We start from the raw sequence: 15,838 nt of genomic DNA on the forward strand, positions 1-15,838 counted from the left end.
TATCATATGATATTTGTTTTTCTCTGTCTGACTGGTAAGCTCCTTGACATAGGTCTTGGTGATGATTTTTTAATCTGACACCAAAAGTAAAAGCAAGTAAAGCAAAATCAACAAGAGGGACTATATCAAACTAAAAAGCTTCTGCACAGCAAAGGAAACCATCAACAAAATAAAAAGGCAACCTACTAAAGGGGAGAAATATTTGCAAATCATATATCTGATAAGGGTTTAATATCCAAAATATATAAAGAACTTATACAACTCAAAAGTAAAAAACAATCAGATTTTTAAATGGGCAGAAGATGTGAATAGACATTTTTCCAAAGAAGACATGCAGATGGCCAAAACAGACACAGGAAAAGATGTTCAACATCATTACTCATCAGGGAAATGCAAATAAAAACTAAGATGAGATATCACCTCACACCTGTTAGAATAGCTATAATCAAAAAGACAAGAAATAACAAGTGTTGGGAAGGATGTGAAGAAAAGGGAACTATTGGTGGGAATATAAATTGTTGCAGCCACTACGGAAAACAATATGGAGTTTCCTCAAAACATTAAAAATAAAACTACTATATGATCCAGCAATTCCACTTCTGGGTATATATCTGAAAGAAACGAAATCACTATCTCAAAGATATATCTGCATTCCCATGTTCATTGCAGCATTATCTATAATAGCCAAGACATGGAAACAACCTAAGTGTCCATCAAAGGATGAATGGATAAAAAATATGCAGTGTATATATATATACAATGGAGTATTATTCAGCCATAAAAAAGAATGAAATCTTGCCATTTGCAACAACATGGATAGACCTAAAGGACACAATACTAAGTGAAATAAGTCAGAGAAAGACAAATAGCATGTGACCTCTCTCATATATATATTTAAACACACACACACACCAAAAAACCCTAAGAAACCAATCTCATAGATAAAAAGAACAGATTCGTGGTTGTCAGTGGTGGGGGGGTAGGAGAAATGGATGAGTGGGGTCAAAAGGTAATAAATAAATAAATATAGAGATAACTTGGACTATCACATATATACAACAGCACTGCTTTAATTCATAGTTTGACCTTATTATAATACCTTTTTGCCTTTCAAGGACTTATTTACACATAAAATAGTATTTATGATCTATCATGTTACAAAACCTTCACTCAGTACACCAAAATATTAAGAGTGGTTACATTAAGGTGGAATTCTAAGAAATTTACATCTTTCCCCCCCAAAATTTCCACATCTGGTAATATTTCTTTTGTAATTTAACAAAAAACATCATTACTTTTTTTTTTTTGTGGTGTGCGGGCCTCTCCCTGTTGTGGCCTCTCCCGTGGCGGAGCACAGGCTCCGGACGCGCAGGCCCAGCGGCCATGGCTCATGGGCCCAGCCGCTCCGTGGCATGTGGGATCTTCACAGACCGGGGCACGAACCCGTGTCCCCTGCATCGGCAAGCGGACTCTCAACCACTGCGCCACCAGGGAAGCCCCAAAACATCATTACTTTTAAAAGAACTTCCCGTAGATTTCTTTTGCTCTAAACTGCTTTAAGAAAATAAGGACCATGAATCTCATCACTTCTTCCTATACTGAATCAGCTCCTGAAAATGTTAATTTTTGAGTAGTGAGCTTACCAGTGATTTGTTTTCTCTGTGCCTGTCTGTCACATTTTCTGTGTTCAGCAGGAATTACTTTTTTTAAGTAAATGTTTTATCGCATATAACACAGGTACAGAAAACCTCTGAAGTGCTAAGTGAACATCTCAGGGAACTTTCACAAACTGAACAATTGCGTGCAACTACCACCCAGAACATGAAACTGAATATGGCACACCTCTTGGAGTCCTCTCTGGATGTGCATTTTCAGATAAAACAGCAAAAATGTTTTTGAATTTCAAAAAAATATCTTGAAAACATTAATAACTAGAAAGGACACGCTATTTGTAATGAGTTAAATCTAAATGTTTTTCCTCACTTTACAACTTTCAAAACCTGGAAATCTTGGACAAATGGTTTAACTTTTTTTAGCGGTAGTTCTCTCATTTTTAATATGAGAATAATATTTACCTCACAAAGTTATTGTGAAGATTAAATGAGAGAAGAAATGTAAATCCCTTAGCATAGTGCCTGACAATATAATATATACTGAATATGATAGTTTTTACTGTATTACGAGTTCACAGACTAACTGAAAATCATGACTACTGGGGGCTCAATAATTGTTTTTTCTTTTCTCATCCCCTATTCAGAGCTTTAATTCAGCAGAGTTAAAATAATCTTTTAAAAAAAGTAACATCTGTGTTCAACCATGAAGTCTTCGGACCTCAGGGTGTTGCTGCAGGTTTTCTGATCACTTCATTCTGTGATTAATAAAGCCTGTGACACAAAAAGTAGGATTTCCTTTCCAAGCACAGAGAGCAGCTGCTGAAATGTTGATTTATATATTAGTATAACCAGTTTAAAGAGAGAAATTGTGAAACACTAAAAGGTTATTTAGGTAATTGGAGTGTTTGCTATTTTTTGATTTATATGTGTGTGCTTTATGGGGTGGGGATTATGGTTCCCGAAAATGACAATTCATCTGCTTAAAAAATTTTTTTATTGAAATGAGTGGCTATTAATAAAAAAAAAACTATCCAAAATGACCAGTTACTTGGATCTCTATTTAACAGCTCAAAGAAAAGCCTTCAAACTGAACTTGATAGCTCTTTGCAAATTCTGGCCAGAAAAAAAGAAGAGTAGACCACTTGACTGTAGAGAGGGCTCTGCTAGGCTGAAGAGAACTTTGGGGCAGAGGAACATGCAATAGCCCACTGTATATGTCTCTTCTACCATCTGCCTGCTCCCTAATTTCTCTCACCTCTTCTTTCTGCCTAATTCATGGGGCCAGTCCCTGCTTCCACCTTTCCTGAGTCTCCAAACTTTACTCCCCAGATTTGAAGTCTGGTAAAGATAGGGCTGGGGAAACAGCCAATCACAAGTTGGGAAACAAGGAATTCTGAGTCTCCAAACTTTACTCCCTAGATTTGAAGTCTGGTAAAGACAGGGCTGGGGAAACAGCCAATCACAAGTTGGGAAACAAGGAATTCTATTATCTGAAATTTTTCTTGGAGTCCAGAAGTTAAATCTACATCACAGTCTTCTGATAGGGTGGGGAAATAGCTTCTATTGTTTACTATAATTATTATTACTATTATTTTTTTGGTTGAAAGTAGTTACCTAATTTCAATTTCAAAATTAAATTTCATTTTAATAAATTAACTAAACAAAATTTAATTTTGAAATTAACATTGGTTTTAAATTTGCAGTGACTGATATTTAGAGAAATAAATACTTAAAATCTAAACTCAGGATTGCTTTAAGAAATCTAAGTATCTAACACAGGGAGGCAATAAAATGATAATATAGCTCTGAAGCTGTAGTAAGACTTCTCTTGGAATATTGATGGTGATCAACTGAAGATTCTATTTCTATAAGCAAAGATAAACTATTCTTAAAAACACATTCCTATCCTTTCTCCCCATCAACTCCATCCGTTGCTTCTCTATCCTTCTCTTTTTAAATTTTCCAGCCAATGAAAGTTCTACTCAACAGATTTTTCTTTCTTTTTTTAAAAAAATAACTATGGTGCCCCTATTTCTAAGGCAGGAATTGAATTTCAGACAACTAATGTAATCTTCATTACATAAAAATAACCGTGGGGGGGTGGGGAGAGAAGGACATTTTTATAAGCTGGCTATTCCTGCCAACTATGCAACAGGGACCACTCGTTTCCCAGGTGGAGACTTTTCTCAGCAGAAACACCCTATCTTCATTTAGGCTTGAATTGCTCAGGACAGCACCTCCCACCCCAAACTCCCATCTGATAGTCCAGTCCTTTAACATACATTAAGTCAGTTCTCAAAAGAATTTAAATGTGATATGTTATTTTCTTATAAACATGATGTAGGGGACAAATCTGGGCATTGTGCTAGAAAAATAAGAAAAATGAATGAGGTTAAAGAGGTTCAGTACATTTGTGTTTTAATTTTTGAAGACCATGTGTCCTTAAGTTTTTTTTAAAAAAGATTTAACTTATTTTGCGTGTGATGCATCTCTCCCTCTACTCTGCAGGCCCTCAATATGCTACTGTTGTTCAATATGTGTTAATTTTAGCACTTCCAGTTGTCCTCTGTGATGGAAAATCCTACCATTATCTATGTTATCTCCTGGCCCAGATTTCCCCCCAGCTGCAGGACATGAAGTAACAAGAGGAGTGGTTTGAACCAGCTCATATACACTTTCACACGAACTCAAAATGTATAACATTACAACCCATGAGCTGATTGTATTCAAGTTTAAAGAGCCAATACATACATTTCCATTACAGGAGAAAAGATAATTTAAATAATACAGTGTTTAGTATATGGCAATAATCAAATTAATGCTGCAACATTTTTTATGAGAATGTAACCAGATTAAAACAGAGTATAAACTAGCTAGAAGAAGGTGAAATGGAGCTTTTTAGCAAAATTCAAACACCTAATGAAAAAATATTATAGTGCATTTGACATGCTGAAAGAAGTCCAATACAGCTGACACAAAGGAAGTAATAATTGCTATTTTTTACAGCTGGTACTTATTAAGCATTTACTCAATAAAAATAATGCATTTTATATGCATTAACTTGACCCTTACAATGTCCCTATGTGGAAGTACCAAGGTTATCTTCATTTGACATGTAGGTATACTGCATATGGTTATAGGATCAGATGAAATAAAATGAGATGAAGTAGGCAGAGGCCAGATTATGCAGGGGCTTGAGGGTACTTTACAGAATTGGTCTTTATGGTAAGGCAAGCAACTGAAGAGTTTTCAGCAAGGTATCAGATTTGAATATATAAAGATGATTTTAGGGCTCCCCTGGTGGCGCAGTGGTTGAGAGTCCACCTGCCGATGCAGGGGACACGGGTTCGTGCCCCGGTCCGGGAAGATCCCACATGCCGCAGAGCGGCTGGGTCCGTGAGCCATGGCCGCTGAGCCTGTGCGTCCGGAGCCTGTGCTCCGCAACAAGAGAGGCCGCGATAGTGAGAGGCCCGCGCACCGCGATGAAGAGTGGCCCCCACTTGCCACAACTAGAGAAAGCCCTCGCACAGAAACAAAAGACGCAACACAGCAAAAATAAATAAAAATTAATTAATAAACTCCTACCCCAAACATCTTTAAAAAAAAAGAAATAAGTTGAGCAGTGAAACAAATAAATATAATTCTTCAAACAGATATTCCTTTTATAGATATGATTACAGAAAACTAGAAGTTGTCAATGGCTCAGAAGAGTCTAGAGAAAGTATAAAAATGTACTGGTGACAGGAAAGGGAGAAAGAGAGAGAGAGAGGGAGAGAAGGCAAAAAAGAGAGAGAGAGAGAGAGAGAGAGAGAATCATTGCTTCTGCATGATGTAGACTATCCTGAAGTAGGAAATGATGGGAAAAGCCTGGGTTCGAAGAACAGCAGAAAATAGCCAAGGCAGAAACAAACATACTTTATAAATAGATGAGTAAAAGCGGTTATGTGTGCAAGAAACAAGGAGATTGGAAAACAGTCTGGCAGTTCCTTAAAAAGTTGAACACAGAGTTCCCATTGAGCCAGCAATTCCACTCCTAGGTATACACTCAAGCTAAATGAAAATACAGGGTAACGCAAACACTTGTACACAACTGTTTACAGCAGCATTATTTGTAATAGGCAAAAAGCGAAAACAACCCAGATGCCCATCAACTAATGGATAAACAAAATATAATATAAATAGAACGGAATAGTATTCAGCCATTAAAAGGGATGCAGTACTGATGTATGCTACCACATGGATAAACCTTAAAAATGTTAAGAAGCCAGTCACAAAGGACCACATAGTGTATGATTTCATTTATATGAAATGTTCATAATAAGAGAATTGATAGAGACAGAAAGCAGATCAGCAATAGTGTAAGGCTGGGGGGAAGCAGAGAGCTTGTGGGGCGACAGCTAAAGAGTACCAGATTTCTTTTTGGGGTAACGAAAATGGTCACAACTGACTGTGGTGATGGTTATAGTACATTGTGAACATACTAAAAACGACTGAATTATACATTTAAAATGGGCAAATTGTATGGTATGTGAATTGTATCTTGATAAGTGTTACCAAAGAAAGTCTAAAAACAAGGAGAATAACTTTGGAAAAGCAGGTGTAAAATACAAAAAAACCCTGCAGAAATAGAAGTAAGAAAATAGGTGAGAACGCACCTATCTGAGATCTAAAGACTAAATGAGGAAGGCAAGGCTGTATTAGATGCCAATCAGTGAGGGTATGAGAGAGAATAAGTAGGAGGTAGCAGATGATGAATAGGTATTCCTTTGGAATGTTCAGAAAGGTTCAGTCTATATTACACTGTGTGGTAAAACTTGGTGTTTAAAGTGTGCTAAACACTGTGGCAAACATTCATGTCATCAATTATTTATTTGACGTGGTAAAATTCCCATTGCATGAGAGACTGGCATTACTATAATATTCATTTTTGTATGCCCTGCAGCACTTAGCTTGATGCCTTATACACGGTAGGAACTCAATAAATGTTTGATGAATGAAACTAACCATCAGAGCCAGACTCAAGGCTCTGTAATTACAAAGCATAAGTGAGGCCAAATTTTAGCCATTAAAAAAACCCAGAACATTATTCCACATTTGAAACATTTTAATGAATGTTTAAATGAGTTTTAATTTAGTTAACTAAAATATACACAAGTATAATTTAGTAATCTAATATGAAAGTAAAAAGATCTGTCTGAAAGGTAAGGAGTTTCTGAGAAATGCTAAGAAAATGTTAACTTTATTCTTAATAGATACACGGCAAAACCAACACTTCACATTATTTTGGTTACTTCAAAATTTAAATTCAGCTTGCTTTTCAATTAATTTTTTTTATAACAGATGCAGAATATGACCTATTTTTCCCCTGACAATATCAATAGGCTGCTCAACTACATGATACAATTTTTTTGCATTTAATTTAAAAGACTATGGCTCAGTGTTTAAAAAATAAATTAATAAAAGAGAAACATTATTAGGAAAAAAATGAAAGCACATTCACCACATAATAAAAAAAAAAATCATTCCTTCAAAATCAGAAACCAGTGTGAGCATTATTTCACTTACCCTACTTGGAAGCATACAATTCCTATATACAAATAAAGTAGAAACTATAGACTGGAATGATACAGTGGCTATCAATAATTAGGTGCTAATTGACAAAATAAACAAAAACGAGTGGAATAGCACATTAAAAGAAACTTGTTTTTAGCTTAATTGTTGGTGCAGAATGCACGGCTGGGGCCGGCTGCCTGGCGGCTGCTTTAGCTTTGCTGGCTTGGCTTGCTCGAACAGCAGTTTCCAAACGTACTTTCAGCTCAGGAGCCGCTCCCATAACTGTCTTGAAAGCATGTGGATACAGAGGTCCAATATGCATTAAATTCTGGAGTGCAAACTCATGAAGATCTTTGGAAGCTGTGCTTGCTGAGGCAAAAGAATTTTCATCCAGCAGGTAAGAGATCAAAGTGGGAACTAAAAGAGCAAGTAACTGGACTCCTGCAAATAACAGAGATAAAGTCTGAAGATGATCACAAGTCTGAAAATTACAATAAACCTTTATTTAAAAACTAGGCAATTACTATGGTAGTCTGAATTGTAATAAAATCGAAGTAAACGTGCACAATCTAATTTTAGACCTCAATAACTATTCATAATTAATACTGAATACTTACTAACTGTCCAAGCCATGTTAAGGGAGGAAATCAGGTTTGATTTCCTGTTAAGATTATATATTTTGCATTTATATTGTTTTATTAAAAAAATACTGGCTAAAAGGTTAAAAAGGAATGAACACTTTATAATTGTTATCTGGTAAAATGTATTTTGAGAATAAAATTATGAAAATTTTAAGGGTATTCCAGAATAGGGAGGTTGGAGAATAGAGGGAATAGGGAACAGAAACCTGAAGTATTCATTAGGAGGATACCATCAAAGGAATGAGTGAATGTATACGTTAATGGGATGGCAACCATCTCCCTTTGGTTTTTTTGTTTGTTTGTTTGTTTTTTTCAGTACGTGGGCCCCTCACTGCCATGGCCTCTCCCGTCGCGGAGCACAGGCTCTGGATGCGCAGGCTCAGTGGCCATGGCTCACGGGCCCAGCCACTCTGCGGCATGTGGGATCTTCCCGGACCGGGGCACGAACCCATGTCCCCTGCATCGGCAGGCGGACTCCCAACCACTGCGCCACCAGGGAAGCCCTCCCTTCGGTTTTGGATGGCACTTAGACTCAGATTTAGTTTTAATTTTTAAAAAATGACAATTGCTTATTCTACCACTTAGAAGTCTTGCTATAGTACAAAACATCTGTTATCTGAGTGAAGCAGTCCCCTAAAAAATGAAGAAATCATGATGGTGCTTATTGTTGATGTAATTCACTAATAATAAATACTAGAAATTGGTTGGAGAATTGAAGCTACACTGCTTTGGTTATTTCATCCCTTAAATTAATTGACTCTTAAATGGAAAATTAAAGGGTTATTCATTTAATGAACCTTGTTTAAGTCTAATTAACTATCAAACTATATTTAACTTCATGAATAATACATAAATATATTCTGCTGTTAAAAGAATTCAAACAACAGAGAATTATTTGAAAAAGTGTAAGACTCTCTTCCCTACCTAAATTAGGGCACTTGTTCAGGAACTGATCCCAAGAGTCAACTCAACTCAAACATATTTAAATACTGACTATGCAAAAGTCAATAAGCTCAGTGTTAAGATTACAAAATGAATAAGATTTAGTCCCCATGTTTATGGAGTTTACAGTGAGCAAAATAAAAAGTAAGATAAAATTATGTTGAGTTACCAAACACAGGCCATGATGTCAGTCATAACATTTCTACCCAAATAATCTATTAATATCTAGTTTCAACTAAACTTATCAACTCCTCCCTAACAGCTCTTCTTCCTGACCTTTCCAGTTTTAACGTTGCTTCCATGCTTCTTCCAGGTAACACAGTAATATTTGGCTCTTCTCTTTCTCTTGTCCCCCTAACCAGTTACTTGTCAAGTCAGAGCAACTTTTTTTTTTTTCATAATCGCTTCTGTATTCTTCTCTTCCACTGTAATAGTTCTGGATTATTATTTTATAGGTAAGCTATCAGCAATAGCTTTTAAAAGATCTCTACTACCTTTCCAATTTTGTGTGAAATTCTTTCGAGAAGAGAAAAAATTTTATGATAGAAAAAACTGATGTAATTTTTATCTGGAGAGTAATCCAGCAATATATATTAAAAGCTTTAGAATGTGCATTCCTTTTGGCCCAGTAATTTCACTTAAAAAATTTTACCTGATAGAAATAATTTTAAAATGTGTGCAAAGATACCTGTACAAGAATACTCATGTCAGACTTCCCTGGTGGCACAGTGGTTAAGAACCTGCCTTCTAATGCAGGGGACATGGGTTCGATCCCTGGTCCGGGAAGATCCCACATGCCGCTGAGCAACTAAGCCCGTGAGCCACAACTACTGAGCCTGCGGTGCCACAACTACTGAAGCCCGCGTGCCTAGAGCTCACGCTCTGCAACAACAGAAGCCACCACAAGAAGCCCACACACCGCGATGAAGAGCAGCCCCTGCTAGCCGCAACTAGAGAAAGCCCGTGCTCAGCAACGAAGACCCAACACAGCCAAAAATAAATAAAATAAAATAAATTTATATTAAAAAAAGAATACTTATCTCAGTTATTTATGATCTTGAAAAACTGGAAACAGCTTAACATTCAATCATAAGGTACTAGTTTAAAAAGTACAGTCTTGGGCTTCCCTGGTGGCGCAGTGGTTGAGCCTCCCCCTGCCGATGCAGGGGACACGGGTTCGTGCCCCGGTCCAGGAAGATCCCACATGCCGCGGAGCGGCTGGGCCCGTGAGCCATGGCCGCTGAGCCTGCGTGTCCGGAGCCTGCGCTCCGCAATGGGAGAGACCACAGCAGTGAGAGGCCCATGTACCGCCAAAAAAAATAAATAAAATAAAAAGTACAGTCTTTCTGTAATAATTAAGTCAAATTTTAAAGATAAATTTTGGATTGTGATGAAATTAAGATTTAGCAGGGAATAAAGAGGAGTAAGTGTTAAGTTGCATACGTCTCTGGTTAAATGGATGTATGTGGTAGTTCTTCATTAAACTAAGTAACAGTAATTTAAAAATTTTGAGGTATTTTAATAATGATGTTTGGCATCATTAATGCTAATCTGGTCCTATTTGTCCTATTTGTTAAAAAGCTTTTATACCTCTATTATGAACACCAAAATGTATTATTTTAAAAAATCTATTAGGCAGCCATATTTTCCCTGGTTCTTAAAGAGTACATTCCTAGAAAATAAAACAATCTGTGGGTTCAAATGCCATCAGTAATTTATCCTCTTGCTCTTAAAAAATAAACATAAATCAACTCAATTTTGTTAGCATCACGAGCAAAAACATTAATCTTTCAGATAGTAACCACCCTTAGTAAACTTACTGTTGCAATGGCCTGTGTCAAATAGCAAAGAAGATTTAGATATAATACAAATATTCATTTTAGACTAGTGGCTTTTTAGAGAAAAATACTTACTGTTATGTTCTTCCCCAAGAGCAACCAATGTTTCAAGAACTTTGATTCCTTCTTGAACAGCTAAAAGTTCTGTATTACTGGCTGGTCTGTTTCTTTCAACAGCTTTTAGCTTTTCAACCACTATTGGAGCTAATGAATGGATGTAGGGGGTTGAAAGGGCACGATTGGAATGCTGAAAGACTGAGAGGAGAAGCTGGTAACATTTGGCTTGAACCTACACAAGAAAATCATTTTATTAATTTACATGTGTGACAGTTCCTATCTGCTCTACAATCACACTGCATCTTAATATATACTGAAAACAAGCAATACTGCAGGATGAAAATAGAAATGTGGGAAGAATTAATGCCATTTCTACTTACAGAAACAGAGTAATAAAACTTCCAACATGCTAACTAAATAAAACGGAAAAGAAATTAATCCAATAAACATTCCTTATACGTTAACTCCCAAATTACCACTGCTAATATAATTTGTGTATTTCTATAGTGCATAAGAAATTAGAGACTGGGAATACTAATTTGTGTTTTTAATTCTTTCTTTAATTTACAAATCTCCCTCCCACTTTAACCTAATATATTTAGTATGGAAGGCTAATATTTGACTGATGCCTAACAAAGCTATAAAAATATATTACTTAGACACCTCAACTCCATTTGGATTCCCTGGAAATGACTGCTTAAACCAATTTAAGTGTTCCAGGCCTAGAAAATAAGGTCTCAGTGGCTCTACTTTAGATTAGAAAGACTTCATGTTAATAAGAAACAAACAAACAAACAAAAAAAGGAAGGTCCATCGTCACACCAATGTACGTGAAAAATACTGAGGGGAAACTGTTTCAGTGCTTTGGTGGAAGAAAAGCTACCAAACATTGCTGGACATAAAAAATGCCTGGGGAATATTTTAAAATACACATCTGTGGACCACACTTCTGGAGACTCTGGTTTAGGTAGACAGTGGTAGATGTAACTAAATTGCTTTTTTTCCTGATGTGCAGCAGGTTTGAGAATCAGTAGTTTAGACACTAACACTGTAAAAAAAAACAACTTATTTTCTAGAAAACAGAGTTTCCAATAGGCCCATTAAAACATGTTATAATGTATGTTTATCCTTTAATGGTGTCATTAAGTAAACAGTGAAAAACAGAAGCACGTAAAGTCTCTACCAATATAGGCCACGGTTGAGCAAATATTTTAGATACTGGGCAATTTCTGTAGATATAAATAAACATATACATGTCTCTCCTAATGCTTAAACCAGTGATCTTTTCCAGTTTTCTGTTGAAAAGTCGTATAGCAAATACTTAAGTTTTCATTTGATGTATCACAAATTTTAATGAATCAATCTGAAACTTTCTTGATAAAGTGGAAGGTTTAACACTATGTTTCAAGTGTAACTTACCCATGGGTCACATGAATTTAATGCGTTTTTAAATCTGTTCATGCAGCCATTCTGCAGTGACTGGACTCCTATTATTTCACTGCCAGCAGACCACAGGAAGAGTGCAATTGCTGTTAGCATGCTTACTTCATCAGGCATAGGCATAGAATCTTCTGAAATATATGAATAATGAAATGTTGACACATAAAAAATGAAAGCAATATGCTGTTTCTAAAATGTTTTGAAATTCTGAAAAAGAATAAACATATGTATATGTATCACTAAATCACTTTGCTGTACACCTGAAACTAACACAACATTGTAAATCAACTAAACTCCAATATAAAACAAAATTTTTTTTAAATCTAGGGCTTCCCTGGTGGCACAGTAGTTGAGAGTCCGCCTGCCAATGCAGGGGACACGCGTTTGTGTCCCAGTCTGGGAAGATCCCACAGGCCGCGGAGCGGCTGGGCCCGTGAGCCATGGCCACTGAGCCTGCGCGTCCGGAGCCTGTGCTCCGCAATGGGAGAAGCCACAACAGTGAGAGGCCCGCGTACCACAAAAACAAAAAAAAAAACTTTCATTCTTGAACAATAACCCTCTCTCTCTTTTTTTTTTTTAATATATACAAGTTTATTTATTTATTTATCTTTGGCTGTGTTGGGTCTTCGTTGCTGCATGTGGGCTTCTCATTGTGATAGCTTCTCTTGTTGCAGAGCACGGGTTCTAGGCACGTGGGCTTCAGTAGTTGTGGCTTGCAGGCTCTAGAGCGCAGGCTCAGTAGTTCTGGCTCACTGGCTCTAGAGCGCAGGCTCAGTAGTTGTGGCGAATGGGCTTAGTTGCTCCACAGCATGTGGGGTCTTCCAGGACCAGGGATTGAACCCGTGCCCCCTGCATTGGCAGGCGGATTCTCAACCACTGTGCCACCAGGGAGGCCCTGTATCAATGTTAAATTGCCTCAATTTGATAATTCTTCAGTGGTTATGTAAGAGACTGTTCTTGTTCTTAGGTTATCTGTGAAGTATTTAGGAGTAAAGAGTCATGATGCCTTCAATGTATTCTCAAATGGTTCAGCAAAATTAATAATATCAACAACAATAATATGTGGATTATAGAAAAAAAACATGCAGCAAATGTTAACAATTGGTGAAATCTAGAAGGGTATGCTGAAGTTCACTATATTATTCTTGTAACATTTTAAAAAGTCTGAATCTATTTCAAAATTGAAGGTTTTAAAAATGAAAAAAATATTATAACAATCTTAAGAGTGATTCATTACATCCATGGAGGGGTGTGTGTGTGTGTGTTACACACATACATTGGCACATTTTTTAAAGTGGAAGTCTCAGATTTTATAATAAGAAATATGATTTCCATAAAGGAAATTCTCTATTACAAAACTCTTCTCGTAAAGCAAGAAATTCTGCTTGCCTGGCTTACAAATACTATAAAATACACCCATGGCTTTGATCCCTACTTCATACTGACTGTGCCTACTGAGAATTCAGCTCTGGACAGGTTAGCTTAGGCAATTTAATTATCTTATCATATACCTTTAAATTCATCTAACATGAATGAACTTGGATAAAATATCAAAACCTTCTCTTATAATTGACAATTTAAAAAACATGATTATTGATTATGGACACCCCCATGAAAACTGAAACAATATATTTTTAAACGAATTCTTAACTACTTTTTCTTGTTCTATCAACGTACACATATATACATTTGCATTCGTATATAATTATGGCATTTAATGTTTCCTTAGTTTGTTAAAAATCTATGCTAAAAAGAAAAATATTAACTCATGATAAAGCTAAAATAGTTTTAGTAACATTAATAAAACAAGTTAAAGTTTTCCCTTCCAAATATTAATACTAAAAAATTTCAGGTGATACAAGTAGTACATAGTTTGTTTAAAATATAACAAGCGTATGGGAAAGAAAATAAAACTTGTAATACTACCATCTAGCAATAGTTTAATTTCTAGGTTTTTGATTAATTTCTTCTGGTCTGGGTTAGTTTTTTTATATATAATTATTTATAAACATGATTTTTAATAGATATAATGGATATATAATCCAAATGAGTATACCATGATATATTTAATATTTTTCCCACTGCCAGATAGTTATATTTATCACTTTCGTATTTTCATTATTATAAAATAGACTTGATAAATAACCTTGAACACAAGTTTTTGATAAATAAGGTCAGAGTATGAATTCTTAAAGGCTCTGTATTTTGCAGAACTGATTCCCTGAAAGTTTAAACTGTATTAATTCCCTTCAGCAAAGTATGAAAATGTTCTCCTGGTATCAATTCCACCTGTACATACAATTTTTTAAAATCAGTTTTACAGGTAAAAATTTATATTACTTTGTTTTTATTTCTTTGCTTATATAATAATGTGGCTAACTTTTTTATATACTTGGTGGGCATCTCGATTTCCTTTCTAATAATGCATGCTCTTTCCTTCTTTCTTAAAAGACTTCTTTGTACATTAATGATATTAACACTGACATAAATATTACTTTCAGTTTTTGATCTTTTTTTCAGTTATCTTTTATTTTAAAAATTTTTTTCTTCCAGTTTTATTGAGATACAATTGACACACAGTACTATATAAGTTTAAGGTGCACAGTATAATGATCTGACTTACATACATCATGAAATGATTATCACAAGTTTAGCGAACATCCATCATCTCATACAGATACAAAATTAAAGAAATAGGAAAAAAATCTTTTTCCTTCTGACAAGAATTTTTAGGATTTATCAACCTTTTTTTTTTTTTTTTTTGCGGTACATGGGCCTCTCACTATTGTGGCCTCTCCCGTTACAGAACACAGGCTCCAGACGCACAGGCTCAGCGGCCATGGCTCATGGGCCCAGCTGCTCCGCGGCATGTGGGATCCTCCCTGACCGGGGCACAAACCCGTGTCCCCTGCATCGGCAGGCGGACTCTCAACCACTGCACCACCAGGGAAGCCCTCAACCATTTTTTAATGCCGCTGTTTTTGACAGGTAGATGTTAAATTCTATAGTCCAATACACTGATATTTTCCTCTGTGATATTTACCATTCGCTTACACTTACATAGTCCTTTGTCATTCTGACATAAAGGAGTCACCTATATTTTCTTTATTTACCTATTTTAAAAATTTTACATTATCATTCTAACTTACCTCGTATTTACTTAGAGTCATGATATAAGGGGAGAGACTAACTGGAACTGATATCTGAAATGTCTAATTGACACAAACCATTTGAAGAATAATGAATGTGCCCTTATCATGTATTATATTCTCATGTGGATGAATGTCTGTTTTAAAACAATCTGTTCTGTTTCATTGCCCTATCTGTTTGTTCTTGGGCCCACTCCACAGTTTTAGATACTGTGGAAATGTTTTAATAGGCAATATGGCAAATCTTTAATTATTATTCTTTGTTTTCAATCCTTTCACATTTACAACAGAAATAAAATGAAAGAAAAGTCAAACACAGAATAAAAATGGACAAAAATGTGAATAAGCATTTCCCCCTAAATTAGACACAAACATGAAAAATGCTTATACTCTGGGCTTCCCTGGTGGCGCAGTGGTTGAGAGTCCGCCTGCCGATGCAGGGGACACGGGTTCGTGCCCCGGTGCGGGAGGATCCCACATGCCGCGGAGCGGTTGGGCCCGTGAGCCATGGCCGTTGAGCCTGCGCGTCCGGAGCCTGTGCTTCGCGACGGGAGAGGCCACAACAGTGAGAGGCCCACGTACCGCAAAAAAAAAAAAAAAAAAAA

General features: G+C 36.2%; 1 protein-coding gene across 2 annotated transcripts in view; it reads right to left on the reverse strand.

Annotated features, from left to right (window-relative positions):
• Positions 1-5,237: 5,237 nt before the first annotated feature.
• The window catches only part of HEATR5B (HEAT repeat containing 5B), an 87,924-nt gene continuing 77,323 nt past the window's right edge, over positions 5,238-15,838 (reverse strand). For both annotated transcript variants that reach the window (XM_024753486.1, XM_024753487.1), the window contains 3 exons: positions 12,064-12,215; positions 10,663-10,876; positions 5,238-7,607 (listed from right to left, as the gene is read on the reverse strand). In XM_024753486.1, the coding sequence (XP_024609254.1) occupies positions 7,303-7,607; positions 10,663-10,876; positions 12,064-12,215 (671 nt within the window). In that variant the 3' untranslated portion in view covers positions 5,238-7,302. The remainder of the gene's footprint in view (positions 7,608-10,662; positions 10,877-12,063; positions 12,216-15,838) is intronic.

This window comes from Neophocaena asiaeorientalis, unplaced genomic scaffold (genome assembly GCF_003031525.2).
Source record: "Neophocaena asiaeorientalis asiaeorientalis breed wild unplaced genomic scaffold, Neophocaena_asiaeorientalis_V1.1 scaffold171, whole genome shotgun sequence".
Classification (NCBI taxonomy): domain Eukaryota; kingdom Metazoa; phylum Chordata; class Mammalia; order Artiodactyla; family Phocoenidae; genus Neophocaena; species Neophocaena asiaeorientalis.